At 32.5% G+C, this 19,286-nt stretch overlaps 1 protein-coding gene across 2 annotated transcripts in view; it reads right to left on the bottom strand.

Annotated features, from left to right (window-relative positions):
• Positions 1-1,755: 1,755 nt before the first annotated feature.
• The window catches only part of LOC145683268 (uncharacterized), a 73,822-nt gene continuing 56,291 nt past the window's right edge, over positions 1,756-19,286 (bottom strand). Inside the window, exons 1-3 of one of the 2 annotated variants that reach the window (XM_081754634.1) lie at positions 17,283-17,419; positions 9,022-9,046; positions 1,756-2,376 (exon numbers count right to left, since the gene is read on the bottom strand). In XM_081754634.1, the coding sequence (XP_081610760.1) occupies positions 2,099-2,376; positions 9,022-9,046; positions 17,283-17,327 (348 nt within the window). In that variant the 5' untranslated portion in view covers positions 17,328-17,419 and the 3' untranslated portion in view covers positions 1,756-2,098. Of the gene's footprint in view, positions 2,377-9,021; positions 9,047-17,282; positions 17,420-19,286 lie in introns of those variants that run through there. The other variant, XM_081754635.1, reaches the window with a different exon arrangement.

The following is a 19,286-nucleotide window of genomic DNA, read 5'->3' on the forward strand; positions in this document are numbered from 1 at the left end:
AAATCGTAATTGATAGAGATCGACCACCTACGGGCCATAAATAAAAAAAACTGTATTAGCTAGCGACAAGCGGTGTTTGGAATTGATTCAACATCTCTAGAAAATATGCCCTCTCCATTCCTATCTCTATTGAAAACTGGAACTGGTAGAAATTTACTATTTCGGGTTTCAGTATTGATTTTCATATAGCATACACGAAACGCTATATTGAAAAGCGGTCTCGGTCGTTTCCTTCTTACACATATATTAACTATTTTGCAGTTCGCTATACATCACAACAGGATAAATCGTCTTCGTTCTCTATGCAAACATTTCTCAGTTGATGCGACAAGTAAGCTAGTTTACTCTACACTATACAGGTCGAAACTACTTTTATAAGATTAACATTTCCCTCACTTGAAAGCAACACAGACAGATTTTCTAAAACGTTCATACGTCGTTAGCTCCAATATGCCCCTACAGGTAGCTATTCGCGGAGATGTTTACGTAGAATCAATGAAGTTTTTAAAGTCTATGAAGAGAGAGAAAACAGATTTTGCTCTTATCTACTGTCAATCTGCATTCCATCGGTTTCTGTATCTGTGGGGACAACCCGAAGTTCGCGCAAGTCACCTAACGGGGGCCAGAGAATGAAACCTACCTGGTTAGCCTCCTATCTGCTGTTCTGCATTGTTGCAAAATGTACTGACATATATTAAACAACTTTTAAATGGAAGAAAATTAATTTTTAATTAGCGCTCTCTAATATTACCCTAGCAAGAAAAAGTAAAAGTGAACATGCAATATTGATACTAACAAACATTTCGACGAATTTTGAAATGTATAAAATAAATAGTTTTTATAATATTTTGGAAAGAAATATGCCTTATTATTATACAGGGAAATCCTAACGCACTCCAAGTGTTGGACACAGCCTTAAAGTATTTTGTACTTCTCCTTGAGATATTTAGTTCTTTGGAAAGCTCTTGAATAGCTATTCGTCTGATTGTACTAACAATTTTAACCACTTCTTGGACATTTCCTTCTGTATTTTTATGTTAATCGACCTCCCGAACGTTGCTCTTGTTCTACTGACTCACTTTTAATCCTTCATATCACTTGTGAACAATCTTCAGAGTTTTAGCATTATCCCCATCATCAGTTTCAACTTTCCATGAGTTTGTTTGGCACTTTTTCCAACTTGAAAGACAACTTAATGTTCACGTGTTTTTGATGCGCAACGGACACGGTAAAGACAACCTCACTCTAGAGACTCTGAACGCTGACAGACAGATCAGAACATGTTCCTTCTTGACATTGTCTGTCTCAACGGATCAGGCTAATGGACAAATTATATCAAGTGGTTGTAGAATTAGCAGTTGCTGCTAAAATATCCATACAGCATATTTTTAATCACAACTTGTGAACTTATAATATACGTACGTCTAATTGGAATAATTGCAATATTAGTCTTACAACAAAATGAAACAATTATTACGCTTCATTACTGCTCAACTGTTTTCTCTTAGTCAAGCTCTTCCCTGATGGCCTATTGCAGTGGCTGCTAATGTAATTATGCGTTTTGACTCATCGTTTACCAGACTTCCACAAAAGTGGTGGGTGGCGAAATAAAAAATACGATGAAATTCTACAAACTTTCCTTATACTTAAAAGAAGTTACTACGTTTGTAACTAATACTAAAAATGCAATAACGTTTGGGTAGAGAAACGTAAAAAATAAAGTACTTTAAACATTTTTTTTTCTTTATTTTCTCGTTAGATTCAAGTTACAAACACCTACATTATCTGAATATGTTATATTACACCGGCGGATAAGAGCGCTGTTAAGTTTCCATGTATATATTAAAATAACCAAATTTGAAGTTGTTAAATGTTAGTTACGTAAACTATACAAATTAATTGTGTTAGGTTTAATAGGTTTATTCTTTGGAAAAGATAGATTCCATTCTTTATTTATGTAATATAAAATAAAAGTAATATTTCCTACCCTGTCTTTGAAGAACCTTCAGCATAAATTATGGAAGTATGGATGAGGCTGTGTCGCTGAGGTTCTTATTTTTTTTTTAACCAATGGTCTTATAATTTACGTTAATAGTAGTTAAGCATCTTTGTTCGGTGGTTGCTTAGCAAATGCCTTAACGCCCTCTGCCGCAGGGGTGGTTTCAGTACTAGCACCTGATTTGGTTCCACCAGATGCAGTTGTAGCTCCAGCAGCTGTGGTACTTTCAGCGGTAGCTCCAGCTCTTCCTCCATGAGTAGTAGTTTCTGTTCCGCCACTTTTGGTACCGGCTGCGGTTGTAGTGTCACCTGATCGCGCTCCGCTGGTTGTAGATTCAGTTGAGGTGCTGGCATCAGGGGCACCTGTACTTGGGGATGCTAAAGAAAGAATAACAGAAACAAAAGTTACGTTGTTATAAGTGACACATATAGTGTAGAAATACCTAGAACTATGAAACTAGTTTCACTCTCATTTAGCTCTATGTGACTGTTTATAGTAGTATTAGATCTATAATTTATCTTTGTCTTTACGTGTGCAGGTATGTGACTAACTCTGTTCATTTAGTTACGCTAGTATTTACATCCGTTTCTTCTTATTTTATTGATTTAAATGCAGAATTACATTTGTCTTATTTGAAATGGACTTGAGTTTTATGTGATTTTACATGGCAAGTCAATATATGTGTTCCTTGGATATCGAAGGTGAACTGTTATTACATGTATAAAAGAATGACAAGATATTCTATATCTATACATTTATACTTGGCAAAGAAATAACACATTTATGAATGAAATCTACACGAAGATGGGAAAACATGAAATATCAATTTAGGCAGTCATGCGATTTTTCGTCGGGTAGTTGTTCAAACCATTGGAAAAAATTATAATAACTTAATTAAGACTTTCATACTTATAAGGGAAATCACCCAATTGTCCGGCTCCGATTTCAATGATATATATATATATATATATATATATATATATATATATATATATATATATATATATATATATATATATATATATATATATATATATATATATATTTTGCTGATAGAGGACATGCATGCATCATTTGTTATGACAGTAATTTTTGCCATTGTGCATTTTTTATTTTTCTATAATTTTTAAGAGTTGTGATATGGTTATTAGAGATTACTGCAGAAGTCCCTTACTACCTTTTGTAAACGGAGTGTTAATGAAAAAACAACCATGGAGATACATATAAGACTTAGAGGGAAGTAGTATGGTAGGTATGACCTTGATGGAAGCCATCTTGAAATCCGCCATTTTGAATTAAGGTCACGTTTTTGAAATGGGAATAGGATAATGCGATACATAATTTCGGGATAGAATTTAATCAGGAAGACAATAATGAAGCCAGTTTTAAGATAGGCTCATTTGGGGAAAAATTGCAGGCATATTAGTCGTTTGTACTTACTATGTCCAACTAAACTTAGGTCAGACGGGATGGCTTATATTTCAAGAATTTCTCGATAATGTTCTGTTCGCATAATTCCATCGATTTTAGTTAACTCACCGACTCCAAGACATGAAAAATACTTCCAAACTAACACAGACCCTCCACCACGTTTTACTGCCGGCATTATGAATTCCGATAGCATTTTCTCACCTGCAGATCTGCGCACAAATCGTCGTCGTTTCTCTCCAAACATTTGAAACTTAGACTCGTCGTTCCACAATACACGTTTTCACTCTCCAAAACTGAGGCAAACTTGTATGTTTGACATATTATACTGTCTTTGAGTGCCAAGTTATCACATGTATCATTTATTAATATCACTGCCAAGCAACAAGTTTATGTCATAGTCGAAGTAGCTTTATGGCATGTTTATTACTTACAAAATACTTGTCTGAACTTCATGAGCGGTCGTATATATATATATCGTATCCGCCAGTAAACTGAAAGTATTTTAAACTAGTGCATAATGTTTTAATTCGTTTTCCCTGATAAATGTTTATATTATATTTGCCATCCCCGTATATAAATATAAATGTCACTGTATTAAATAAGAATATTAAAATATTATGTAAAATATATATATATATATATCCCAAAATGGAGGTTCATCTTAAGAGATATAATGATTGTGAGGAAGGAAAAAAATTCCAGTTCATAAAGAAGAAAACTAAAGAGTAAAGTTAAATTATTTAAAAAAAATAATTTCCGCTGTCGAAAAAGAAGTTCAAAGTAAGCATCACTAAAATCGTAATTTATAATACATTTTGTCTTCTCGTAAATCACTTATAAATTGTTTAAATGTGGCTTTATTTTTGTTTTGAACTTTCTATCACGCCGAAAGTTTCACCGAAACATGTAACACTTTCGACCATTAAAAACGAGATGTAATTATTAAAAACAGGTTTAAAAAGGAAAAGTTATGAACAATTAAGAAATGGAGTTCGGGGCGACATGACATCACTGCCCCGAACTCCGGTTTCATATAATGTTGTATTTGTTATCATATGAACTTTCTCTTCTAACACCCAAAGACGAAAATTACGATACTATTCGTGAGATTCTTAACAATCCTTACATATGACAACCAAAATTATATTTCGGAAAGGAAGTCAGAAAACAATTGACAAAATATACCTTTGTGAGGATAGTGTGATAATTATTAACTTATAATTAATGAAAATTTTAATCATGGATTTAACAAATATTGTAGTTTGAGGAGTAAAAAGATTTAAATTATTTGCCCAGCATTCTTACGATTCCACCAAGTTATTTTCTGTCGATTCGTAAATGAAAAGAGGTTAATGGAAGACATAACGTTTTCAAAAATGTTGAAGGTGTCATTCAAATGTTCTGATGTTTCATCTGGTATCAGTAATTATTGAATTTGCTTGTGATTGTGTTCTTCGCTCATTGTATAAACTATACGTTTACTGATACTAATATTTTATTTGAATAAATACATTTTGCATCAAGTGTCGGGTATTTTCTGATGTGGACATGCATAGTAATCAAGATATTTAGTGATAATGTGTTTAAGTGTTAGTTGTCGACAGTGTTTAGTGTGTCTCTGTGATTATTTAATTGTTTTCTTTTTATGCTCTTGTTTCATGTCGTGTGTATTTCTCTTTCACTCTTTAATTAATAAATAGGGTTCATTAGTAAATATTATCCATATTTAGATTTATTCTTTAGATTGCTTTTTTTCTTTGTCAGATGAAAACACAAACTTTGTGTTTTCTTCATTTAGAAAGCTATTTTATTCATTATGAATGCATTTGCATTTGCAACATATGTGTGTTATTATATACATCTACATTCCTTCAATCGAATTATTCAAAATTTGTTCAGGAAGTTATTTATTATATTTTGTCTTGTTTAACTAGTTTTGAGATTAATTTACAAATGTCATTTTTTTGTCTTGCAAATTTGAATTTTCTTTATTATTAGGTTGGGTAGCCAATTCCGCTGAACGTCGAATAAGTTGACACATGAGAGCGTTTTAGTCGTTTCCCTACAGGGCCAGCCCCGGGCAATCTTTTGCCCCGTGCAGTGGTATCATCTATCGTTTTCCTTCTCTAGAAAGAACAAATCTTAAAAGTCACGATTCTAAGTATGCACTCTATCGTGAAGAACAAAGGAGAAGGAAAGAGCACTCACATTCAGAAAGGCATAAATATTACAAATAAATTTCCGTTGTTTATCTTTAAATAATAATGTATTATGTTAATGAAACACAACTAAAAAAGAAAGATGATAATGCTTTTTATAGAATTTATTATCAATTTTCAATTTCAATGTATCAATTTGTAATTCCATTGCAACAAGTATTTTGTCTTTGTTTCTTATCTTCCATCTACATCTAATACTTAAAAAAACTTGTTTCCACTTTTAATGATAAGAAACTTGTTTGTGACAAAGACAACAACAGTTTTCAAATAATAACTATGGTAACCACTAAATGGAGGATATGTTAGAGAATTGCATTTACAACAATGAAGCAATTCCTGCTCCGATTTGTTTTACCATTTGCATTAGCACTGTCCATGTGACGTTAAACTAATGCGACTTAAACATGATTTGTGAATGCAGAATTTTAAAATAAAATTTCAACTTAATAAATTTAACTATCATTAACATGAAGAAATGAAATGAAATATTTGAGTTTTACGCCAACGGTTACCCCGGTTAGGATAAAGGAGACAATTATGATGAGAAAGGAATGAAATGATGGAATAAAGAAAGTGGGAGGAAACGGGAAAGCACCGATAAATCCCACGTGCACTGTGTTTGTAGTATTAACACGAAGTTTCCAGCAAAAACATTAATTTTAAATGATATAATTATGACAAAGTTTTGCAGCCCAATGGAAATGTAAGTCTTTCACATATGGGCGAGCCAGCCCTGCTTCCGTATTTTCTCTCCTACTTTCTGTCGTGATAACAGGGATTTGCTGTAAGTCATTGGTTATCAATTTATTAAATCTTTATTCATTTAATTCTTTCCACCTCATTAAATATACATTTTACACGATATTTAATTTGCTCTTTAATGCATATTCTTATCACTTTTCTAATTTTTCTAATTTATATAAATTGGCTTTTATTAATCGGTTCCTTTCATATTCATACTTTGTTTATTTCTAAATTTATTATTTGGCGATTTTCTATACAACTTTCTTCATTCATTTATTCACTTTGTTTCCAAGAATTTTCTGCAATGTATGTGTTTCATATTATGCTTATATCTAGTCTAATGTTTATTTCATAAAAGTATTTATCTCCTAAATTTTCAATTTTTATTTAATTCCTAAATGAATAAAGTTTTCCTTCTACAAAAAGGAAAAGAATTAGGCACCTTTTAAATGCCCCATTCGTAAATTTTACGTTTCCTTTTGTAATGGTTTGATTTTTCTTTGACATTTTATGTAACATACAATGCAACGTTAATAAGTTTACAGGATTTCCTGTAACTTACTTCACAAATATATTTTTATTATAAAGTTTGTTTTATTTGAACTCCTTTATGGGATCAATTAGGACTTTTAGATTTTATTTATAAATTGTTCCCTTATGTTTAATCATCTCTTCTTATAAGCTCATCTTTCCCGTTTCGTTTCTTACAAGTAGTTTCTATTTCCCCGTACTTTGGTGTATAAGGTTTATATTTGTATTTTGTTTTGTATGTCTTCGTCTTAAAAAAGTCTGTTGCAACAAATAAGCATCATATCTTAGATTATCTTTATCAAAGTTTTTGTTTCCGTTTAAGAGGCATTTTAATCGATTTTACCTATTTTGTTCTCCCAAATTACTTAAAAGAGTGTAAATTCTGATTTTTACTCTCTATTAATTCACGGGTATAATTCTTAAAATCTTATTCGTTATTAGGTCTAAATTCCTTCTTGGCGTAACAACTAATCTATCTGTACTTCAATTTGCAAGAAATGATTCCCCACTGCCGTGAGAATAGTTTTATCCTATTAAAAATTATCTCTTTGTAACGATTTTCTTTTAGTTTTGGGCGCCAGAGATAAAGTTCAGAGTTCAGAGATTAAAAATCGAAACTTTACAGTTTTAAAAAAGCAGATATTACCAAACCTATTTATTGTCGTGGAAATAAGGAATAAGATATTTCGAAGTGTAAACTTCGACCAAAATTAGTTTAATTTACGTACTTATAGCTGTTTTTGTGTTGAGGTCATGTTTGATCACTTCTACTGACTTCTTAAACAGCACTAAAATAAGTCATTATTATCTTTATGAAAGAGTTAAGATGTGGTGAATCTAATTGCTAATTAGTTCCTTTAGTTACTGATTTTACTATGAACTGCTTATATTGCATATTTGTGGACTTCTGAGAACCAAACCTCGTTGTTAACCTAAGATGTTAAATGTCGGAATCTAACTTAACAAGAAAGTAGAAATAAATAGTATTTAGTGCTATTATTACTGTTAGGGTGAGAAGGATAAATGATGTATTTTTACACTAATTTTAAGTTGATTGATGTTAGTAATTTACAACTTCTTTGGGATGTCAATAAAACGAAATTTCTATTCGTTTGAAGAGAAGATTCTTCTGATTTTGAAAAGAAGTCGTTTATTGGATAGGATTCTGTAAGAGGAGTCTACTATTAACGTTGATGTTTCTAACGCTCTCTTTTCGCATAAATGTAGACTTTTGCAGACACAATATTTTTTGATCTATAGATAGACTTTAAAATATCCTGGTTTGCATTGTGTGTGTAAGCAATGGACTTAGTTGTTTTCTTCTTATACGAGATTAAACTGTTATTACTTTCCTTGAGTGATCTTGTTCCGAGGAACTTTAAAATATAGTCACTATGGAAATATATATATATATATATATATATATATATATATATATATATATATATATATATATATATATATATATATATATATACATATTGCAGGAAAATAGTGTCTGATAACGAATGTGCAAAAACAAAGGCTGACCAATGGAAAACTTTCAGATTCGGGCTTCAGGCAGAATGGTGTTGACTGTAATGTCTGTGTTTATTTGAACTACAAATGAATATATCATTTAACATTCTGTGTAACGCTCATACCATAAATGCCAACTTATTCCGAAACGTTGTAGCGGATACATACTGAACTAAACCAAAAGATATTTTCCGTTGGTAAAATTAACCTGATATAAGCAATTGAATGTACATTCTTTAGTTGTAAGGACAGTTACTTCAATAAAGTAAAAACAGATGAAATTTATTGTTCTAATAGATGAACGTAACAAAATCTTCAAAACGTTAGCGTCAATTGTAGAGAATGATAACAATTTGATTTACATATTATAACATACTTTAACACTTACAAAATACTTCAGGAAACTGTATCAGAAAGCAGAAAATTTTTGGAGTGTGAGTTAAGTGAATATAATTAACATTTACGAATGGTAGTATATTGGTTATTGAAATGTTTTCTTCATCATTTTTAGTTGATTTTCTAGTAACATGTCTGCAAATTACTATTATAATGTTTCATATGAAATTTCACTAAACTTACGTTTTCCGTATCCATGTTGAACAACCTGTGAAAATAAAAAATATAGAGCATATTACTGGCAAGTCCCATTACAGAAAACAATCAACGTAATGCAATATCTGTAACTTTATATTAATATATTTGTTGTAAACCATCGCCAACTATTAAAGAGAAATGTGTAAGTTAATGAAGGTAATTTATTGGACCTATATACTCTTGTGCATAAGGACTCACCACTAGACGTATTGTTTTACTATAAAACCATACTAAATTAAGATATTACAATGAGTTATAATGATAAGATAGAAATCAGGTTAAACACTACAACCAAGTACATTTATTGAAATAATTGCTGAGTTGCGCAACAAAAAGACGCACTGAAAGTAGGTGTTCAACTTCTAACAGATAAGGAAGGGAAGCCGGTAGGTAATTGATTAGTGATTGTTGTCATGAAACAAAAACGATTGCGGCGTAACATCTTGTTCTAAATGTATTGTTCAATAAAACCACTTGTTACTCAGGTACGTTTAAGAGAGAAAACATAATCAATAGAATAAATACCGAGTTTTCAGTTTATTTTTTATGTTTATTGTCTACGTATATGTTTGAAACTAGTCGAGAGGCACGTGTAAAAATTATATTTCCCTCTGTGAGAGTTGGAATGAAGCCAAAGTCCAAATAACCAAAAAATCCAGTTATACAGTCGGTGATGTCAGACAGTAAGAACAGAAAAGAAGGAAAACTACTGTAAATCGGAAGCAGATCTTATGCGATTCAGTGTTCGTAGGTTTTCTTAAGAAAATTTTCCCTAGTTTGTTGAGAGTCGAATTCCTATGACAGAAGTTATGGATAGGATTAATTTAGTGCAGGGCCGTGCTGCAACACAGTTGCCAACTGGGAAACTACTTTCTAGGAGGCCCACTCACATGTACGTACTGTCTCCTTCCCCGATAGTAAAAGGAATCCGGAACTGATACTCGGATCAAGTATGCTGAAAAGTTTTAAAATGTAGATTTAAAACTTTTTTAAGACAGTAATTTCTCCCCTACACTGACTGATCTGACGTAATGCCTAATCACCCATTCTTCTCTTGCAACTGTACAATCGTCTGCACAAGCATATCTGCAACTAAAATAACAATGCCGCACTTGTGTCTTAACCCTTTCATAGGCGACCCTGCTGCGTATACAAATATACATCTGAAGCATCAGAAGCAATTTGTAATTCAAACAAACGAAACACTTCTCCATTGTCCTGTATTAACAGCAGAATCGTAGCTAGCGGGATTGGGCGAGCGAGAGCGTGGTCTCGGGAGCTAATAGAAAAGAAAGTGCCGAACGAGCAAGAAAGAAAACTGTTGGAAATGAATGAACGACGTGTCGCGCCGAAAAAGTATTGACGCTCTATTAAATGAATATTGTTGTGGGATTGCAAAAGGATAATTTAAAAAACTTCTTCTTCGCTTCGCTCGCAACCAAACGTTTCAATAAGTCACAACAAGCTTTTAGTTATTGCTTAAAGAAAGTTATACATGATTTGGTACAGAAGGCCGCAAGCTGCTATTTGCGCAAGAATATTAACAGTGAATTTAAACAAGGGGAATAATAGCATTTTTGAACTTGAAAGAGAAGTAGAACATGGGCTTAAGAAGTAAGAATTTAACCTAACGAATTTCGCCTTTTTCAAAGACTGATCACTACCAATGATTTTTTAAAATTCCACTGACATGAAATGCTTCCAATTTGAAGAAATTTAATGGGACGGTTTCACCATTAACTAGTTGTATCGCCAGGATATCTTTTTATGCATACATATCAAGTTGTGTGATAGTTTTATCTATCAAAATACATACAATCATATACACTACTGTAGTTCAGTTTTCGAAAAGTGTTTATTCTAATTAATACACATCTTCAATTTATACCATTTACTGCAAAGAGTTCACTTCTTCTCGTAAAATTTTCTTTTCCTAGTCCAAAATTTAGGGATCCTGCAAAAAATGTTTCTCTTGTCTTCAAAGAAATTTTGAAGCTGTTTATATGCAGATACGCTACACTTCGATACGAAACAAATTACTACGTGCTTACATTGTCTGGGCGCATCCATTCGTTTTCCCCCGCTCTTAAGGGAAATGATTATGTCAGTACAAATGCAGTAGAGATGCAGTAGTACCTATATTAAACGAATCTGCAATGTAGGTAGCATCTAAGGATGAACATGTCACACTTGTAACAAGCAAAGACTTCTGAATAGGTGGCATGGCTTTAGGATGCCTTGCAACCAACTTTAAAAGATAGTGTTTACTGGGACTTATCCTTCGTTAGGCAATTGTTAAAATTAGTAGCAAAATCGATCGTACGGTGAGCAGTAACGTTGACAACTGTCATGTCCTTAAGAGCGTTGTTAAATTCCTGGTATGAAGCTTCATTCTCCCAGGTTGAGTGATCTATCGGAAGAAAGGTAAGATACTTCTATTGGCCATTTACAGATATTGCATCGAAGATTATTCTCTTTTTCTATTCTTGCAGCCGTGGAGGGCTGTCGGAGATAAGTTCTTCCTCTCCAATCTTTTGAGTTATTTCCCTTCTGGTGTGTACAATTTATTCACCATCTCCCTTTTGTCATGGTAAGAGACTAGTTTGTCATGAAAGGCTAGTCCCACTAAACTCTTCCAAGAGATAACACAGATGTCTCTAGAGACCATTTAAAGTCATTTTGAGACTGGCATGATCTGGTAGACCAGCTTCAAGGTTATTCATGAAGTCAAAATCATTTTTCGGAGCGTGAGCAGGGATTGGCTCATGCCAGCATACAGAGTACAAAAGACAGACGAAGACGCTACGTTCATTCGCATTTGGTTTCAGCTGGTTCCAGAAGAAAATCTTTATAATATAAATAGCCTTTGTCATTCAGCTGGCATCCTGGAAAGTGCCAGGGTCTTCAGGTTGTTCATCCAAGAAGGCATATGAAAGAACCAGAAATTATATGTAATTCGATGTTGGGGATTTTCAACTGCATTTTTAAGTAACTCAATGCTCGGGATTTCAGGTCTGATAGCTTCCCGGATTCCGATAATCTTTCCCTCAGATCAGGCTCATAGATTGCTTAGCTTCAATAATTATGACAAAGAGAATGCTATAGTTCCTTAAAACGAGCAAACAGGTAGATGTTCGGCCCTACTGAAGGACCAAACTTGTACTTGAAGACGTCCCACACAATGACTTCCAAAACGTGATGCCGACAGGGTATCCAGAAGAGCTCCTTAATCTGCTGAATTTTGATGCAAGCTTCCTGCAAAAGGCTGGTGTTCCGTGATGTTGTGTCTAAGACAAGTTGATCTGCAACCCACATTCTAGGATTTCCGAACAACTGGCTTAGGCTTGAACTATACTTATGCTTCAGTCACTCAATAGGTTTTAGATATCGCATTCCAGACTATAGAAATCAAGACCATTGTTCAAATATAGACAGTATTATATGGTTATCGTATCAAAGACCATATGTTTCATGAAATATACATGATAATTTCAAAGATGAACTAAAGTAAACATTTTCGGACAGTTCTAAGTTGTGTTTAATCTAGTTCATATTTCGCATACAGGTTCTCAATATAAAATGGAAGTAAGGCACAGTGTATCTCATTATGTAAAACCCATTGCTGATGAACCACTTTTATATATACGTGTTAGTGTATTATCAATATGTTAATTTATAATAAGTGGCCTTCAATTTAGGACCTTCATTCATTAAAAAATTTAGTAATGACTATAATTTCAAACATATGTAATAGCCAAACTACATTTGGATTTTAAAGAGAAATATTAAACATATTCTTCATCTCCATCGAGCAATATTGAGAAATTCGCAAACAAGGCTCCTTCTGAGTTTCTGTTACATTTCACAAAACATCTTTTCTACCGCAAAACAATCGAAATTAAAATGCTATTTGTGTGATCACATAAAAAATAAAATTTCAAAAGTCTACAATTATTACTGGAAATTAATGCTGTCACCCATTTTGAACATTTTAAAAGCTCGTAGTTTCTAATGCATTGAAATTTCATTTATTATCGATAGTATGAAACTTTAATAAATAGTTGTAAATTTCTACAACTGTTCTCCAATTGAATTTGTATACAACCAAAGGTAATTTTGTATAGTTTAAAGAATCCAATACAATCCGCTTGAGAAATGCTTTTATTTGGAAAAGAATACTAATGATCAGTTTTGGCTGTTGCAATGGTTTGCCGAAGCAGCTTGATAAAAAAAAAAAAAATAAAGTAGCATAACGACAAAAGTTGGTTCCCTTACATATATATATATATATATATATATATATATATATATATATATATATCAAGAGCTTGTTGAAATGAGTGTTGGGGAGGGCAGAGACGAATTCTACTCCGTGTCTCGGGAGCCGAAATCTCTAACCACGGTTCTAATTAACAGCGACCAAGGAGGCCCCCAAAATTTTAAAAATTACTGAAAACACTTTTACCATTTATTCACTTATTCAACATTTATTCACTTATTCCATATATTAAGACGTTTATCTTGATACGAGAAATATATGAAGGTAAACCCTAAGCTTGAAACGAGAATCTTCTATAAAAAGGCAATGTTTTCTAAAGTGAGATATAATACATTTATGTCCCGACGTGAAAATGGTAGCAGAGGACAAATTAGAGATATATCAAGAAGACTTTCCATTCAGGTATGAAAGAATATGTTAATCCCAAGTAAACTCTAATGCAATTTTACAATACACAAACACATAGAACAGTACTCAATTATATAGCTATATATATATATATATATATATATATATATATATATATATATATATATATATATATATATATTACTTTTTATTTCAGAGAAGATGAAGTTAATTTAAAAAGTACTTTTAACTTATGAAAGGAGCCTTCAAAGTTATATTTTACGTTAAAATAAACTAGCACTGTGTTTCGGTTCTATATTGTTAAAAATAATTTCTTAAATTTGAGAAACTGTATCGTATGTGTGTACCCACACAACATTTTCTTACAAATGAGCTTTGACAATTCTTATTCATGATGGAAGTAACAATATATTTTCCTCGTTCCGCCTTATAAACTTAATCTATTTTTCTTCCTTTCTCATTAATGAGAGTTTCAAAAAAAAAATAAAATAAAATAAATGAAATGAAATCTTTAAGTTTCTGTCCCACAGTTATGCCGGTTAGGCTAAAGGAGACGGTGATGATGAGAAACAAATGGAGCAGTGGAATGAAGAAAGTGGAAGAAAACGGGAAAACTCCGAGAAAACCCATGAGCACAGTGTAATGAGAGTTTCAAACTCTTGTGGCTAAGGAAAGATATTTTCGGTGCACGGAAAGAAACAGTTTCTCAGATTTAAGAAACTATTTTTAACAATGTAATTATACTTTGTTTTCTTTACTGGATTTTATTTATTTATTTCTGTGTCAGAACCGAAAAATAAGTTGACGCGAATTCGTCATTCCGAATATCCAGAATTCGAAAGGTAATTCAAATTGTTTTAAATGTTTCATGGCTTTAACATAATTTTTTTTTTTATAGAACTGAAATCTTGAAGTTTATGTTTTTAAACAAAATGTAATATATGATCATCATTTTCTTTAAACAAAAGCAATAGATGTGTTTTATTAACTTGGATGTTATATGCAGTAGTTGTACATAATAAAAGTAATATCTGAGTTACAAGAAATTATGATATTAATGTTTCTTTATTGTATATTGTTTCACTATATAATATTAAAATAAATATTCATAATTTGACTTCGGTTTTGTGGTTATATTTTGTGTTTGGTTCTCTTATCCCCTATGAAGAGCTCTGGTACAGATGAACTTGGCTCTACAACACTGGAAGCACAACTCCTTCTGGGCAGTGCAGGGATTTTAATGGTTTTTGGTACATCAATGGACAATGATCTATATTAGATTTCAAAGGATTCTTTAGATGGAAACAACGCCTCTACCGACGGAAAGTTTTATAATAATAATTTCATTTGGTTTATGTGAATTGTATAGAAATAAATTTGTTTCATTTCTTCTCTTGAAAAATGGATTTAAGCCTTATTTCTTGGATTTTAACACTAACGATTATATTCTAACCGACTGCAGTTACCGTTATCCATTTAAAAAAATCTTCTTAACTAAGAGAACAAAAATGGCTGGTATTTTGTTCAGGCCGAAAGTGTGGAAAAAAGTGAGACATGTCGTTTTGTATTTATCACTTTGAAAATAACATGTGATAACACTTCAAAGATAAATAGAAATCAGTGCATGACCAGTGGCATCATTTTATATTTCCCCATGAGTGAAGTGGACTGACCACTAACATAAGCATTTCACATCTTTTATTCAATTTGTTAAAAATACATGTGTTTCTGTAACCCGTGGTGGACATTTATTATCTTGGCCTACCCGAAATGAGGGATCTGTTTGTGACTCTGAAACTGACACTGGAAATGAAAGCAACTGAATTTCTATCACATAACTTTTATTGAAATATGTATTGTATAGAAAAAGGAGGGTTTAAATACTTCGTACAAATATACTCTGCGCGTATAAAGATTTTTTTATACTTGATTTATATACAAAAGCCTCAATACTAAAGTATAATTTGTAATAGGTAGCAATAAACATTTTCAATTACATAATAAACTAACCGAGGTTCATTATTAATTGAATAATAATGCCACTAAAAGGGAGGAAATTTCCGGCTATACAGCCTGGTTGGTATATGAGGCCCACGATAATTGTTCAGAAAAAAAGAAACATCCTGGTCTTAAGCACCAACGACAAGTGTTGATTACTAATGATTTATGTACAGATACTTTACTTTTCAACTTACTCGCCATGCGCATATAAGCACTTATCATGCAGTAGTTTCATGATTTCACATGTATTAATTTTACGAGGGTACTTTCAAAGTTTTTAATGTGACACTGAAGTCGTGTCAATGGTAATAAGAGGTACATAGCATATAGTGCTATCTATGGGAAATATTACATCAGTTTCAATTGCTAGTTACCTAAGTTCGTTGAAATTAGTCGTTTGAATCAGTCGCTCTGCATTCGGTTCGCATACTCTGTTATGCTACTACAGTCCGCATAGTTGTTGCCAGGGCTGCAGTGAAGGATTATGGCTTCGGGTTGATTTAACACTTACCCAACAACCCAGAGTTAGCACTATAACCCAAGCAATAGTAGTATTGTCTGTGTGGACTGGATCATTGTCATGCAATATGACAGCATAAAGCACAGTTACTGATTTAAATTACTCCCTCAACGAACTGACAGATTTATAGCTAAAATTCGTTCGTTACATTCTCCATAGAAGACACCACAGGTTATGAAAGCATACTAGTGGCGGTACGAAATTTCACTGGAAAGATTGAAACCTTTACAAATACCCTCTTAATAAGTTACTGTCAACTTATTCAACCATATATAATAGTCTTTCAGAATATGATAAATGGTAAAGTGCTCTGCAGAAAGAGGGGAAACTCGATTTTAGAGCACTGAATACTCCACGCTCCACGCGTAAGTATATGAAACATAATGTTGAATCCTGGCAACTGTAAAGTACGCTGCGTAATACATTTTTCTTAATTTGCATTTGTTAAAGACTTTCATCTCAAGGACCCTAAACACTTAGAATCCGTTAAATATTTTCTCACTGTGGTAAAATTGAAAGGCATATTGAATACGCTAGTGTTAACGAAACTAAATGACGGTATATAAAAATTTGTATCACACTATAACCAATGCTATAATGTACCTGTATATGGGGAATATGCTCGAGAGTAGTGTAGGCTATACACTTTAAGAACTGTAAATGTTTCATACAATTCGTTTCTCTAAAACAAAATGAATTAACATTTCTAGCTTCAGGTACTATAAAAACACCTTGTAGAATGAAAGAAAACTGTGATCAATAGTTCAGTAATTGGTAGAATGAAAATAAGGGAGAAAACAGTATAATCCCGAAAGAAAGTGGATACAAAGTTGTAAGTCAGAAATCTACGTAGCCCGCGCTCAAAAATGGAACATCTTGCATTAGAAGTCAACGATCTACCACAGAGCCACTTGGCCTCTACTTGTGGTTTAGGTCTCAGAACAGAACGATCTTTCTTTCTGAATTATTCTCGTATATCCTATAAATTATACGTAGAACTGTTGATACTTGTTTCGCTTAGCTTCTGCGCTAAACTTGGAAATTTAGTGGCAAAGAAACAAACATAAAAAAACTTACCGTAGCTAAGATAACACAACAGATAAGCCAATATCTAAGGTTCATGTTCTCCAATCGGTGGTAAGATGGATACCTGAATTATATAGGTAATTTTGGAGATGGAAATACTTCTTTCTGGCGTAATATTAGAACAAGTATTTCAAGAACCTTCTTCGATGTTAACTTATATTTATGCACATGTTTATCAAATGCAATTATTCTTGGATCCATTTTTTTTAAGGAAAACTCAGAAATATCACAAATTTGCCTCAGAATATCAGTCACAGTTCAGAAATATTCCACATTATGTGAACTTTCACGAATGCAGCTTATTTAGCGTAACATGACCATATACTGCAAGAAGCAATTGTGTCCAGTAGAAATACCACTAAAATCAAGTTCTTCCTATTCAAAATGTAAAGTCAATTACATTTTTAATTGCATGTTCTCAATTTAAGCATAAAGTAACGTAAAATATTGCGACAATGTATGTTGTTGCCGCGTTTGTTATTAGTTCTAAGAATTCATTATCTTTCTACCAGATTCTATGAAAAACTTTAACCATGAAGACATCATTCGTTCTTTTTAGAAAGAAATCCCGAAATAGCTGGTTTACAAAATCACCATGTACATTTCCTGCTATTTTGTGTAAACAAAATTCAAAAATTGGTGTATTGATTTCAAAATAGTTGAAAAAGTCACAGACATGAAGATGGACATCTATAAAGAAGAACAGAGAAATCTCAATTCGTGCCAAAAGAATTTTCGAACAACAATGAGCGTATCTGCGAAGAAGAGAGCCGTTGTTAATGGTTATAATATGAAATATGTCGCTATGATTTTGGTATATAGAATGATATACATAAAGGCATTAAGTAATTACATGGATGTAGTTAATGGGCTGTTGTGACTCAGTAGAACAACCATCATTTCTGACGTGTGGAGATCCTGATTCGATCCCAACGTCGATAAGTTGGCTTTGTGATGGACAAATACCGTATATCTAGGTTTCCTTGAAGTTTTACAGTTTTATCACACTTTCTTCATAGCACCATTTTATTCACTCTTATCATCACTATCTCCTTTAGAATCGGAAAATATTCCTGGAAAGTTTATATATATATATACTCAATACTGATTAGAGTAGTATCCATTATAGAAAACGCAACTGAATGTTTCTTTAAATACATTTTCCACCCATTGATTAGTTAGTTATCATTTTATTTCATCTTCTAGGAAAAACATTTACTTCATACACATTTTCTTCTTAGTAAGGATTTTTTTTTGGTGTGTAAAGTGTCAGGCAATACACTTAACTTCTAATTAAAATATACATACTAGTTAGATGTGTAAACATAGTTGGCCCGCAACTGTTATCTATTCTCTTCTTAATTATCTATTAATATTGAGTTCTCTTTGGGACTGTTCGTATGAAAATTCTATATATTTGTCACCTCAGGACCACGTTTCTGAAGCTGAAGATGTTGGAATGTGGGGAATGTTTGATCCTCCTCCAAAAGACGGCTGAGTGTACTCTCCTGGCGTCTTTTCGAAATGAATATTTTCAGATTATATAAATATGATTATGCCTATATGCCTGAGGCGAGATGTAAACCACTAGGGAATTAAATAAGGAAATATACACACACAGAGTGCTATCTACACTGAAATACAAATCCATAGTTTAATTTTACCACACGTTTGTTAGTAGCGTTTGATACCAAATTTGGTACTAAATACTTAAAAAAACTACACAAATATATATATTTAGTATCAAAAGAAATTACAAAGTCATTCTATCTGAGAGCTACAGTTCAGTTTGTCATCCATATAATACAATGGAAAAACATAGTTTTAAGAGTGTTATTTAATTTCTTCTGTTCTCGTATTTAAGATTGCACTTGTATATACGGATTCTTGAAATAGGTATTTCCAGGCACGGATTCATGACTTGATGTAAAAAAACTAACCCGGGATGGACTACACATGAGGATCGGTCAAGTGACTCAAGTGGCATTTTATAGT

Source organism: Thermobia domestica, chromosome 4, assembly GCF_964235325.1.
Source record: "Thermobia domestica chromosome 4, izTheDome1.hap1.1, whole genome shotgun sequence".
In the NCBI taxonomy this organism is placed as follows: domain Eukaryota; kingdom Metazoa; phylum Arthropoda; class Insecta; order Zygentoma; family Lepismatidae; genus Thermobia; species Thermobia domestica.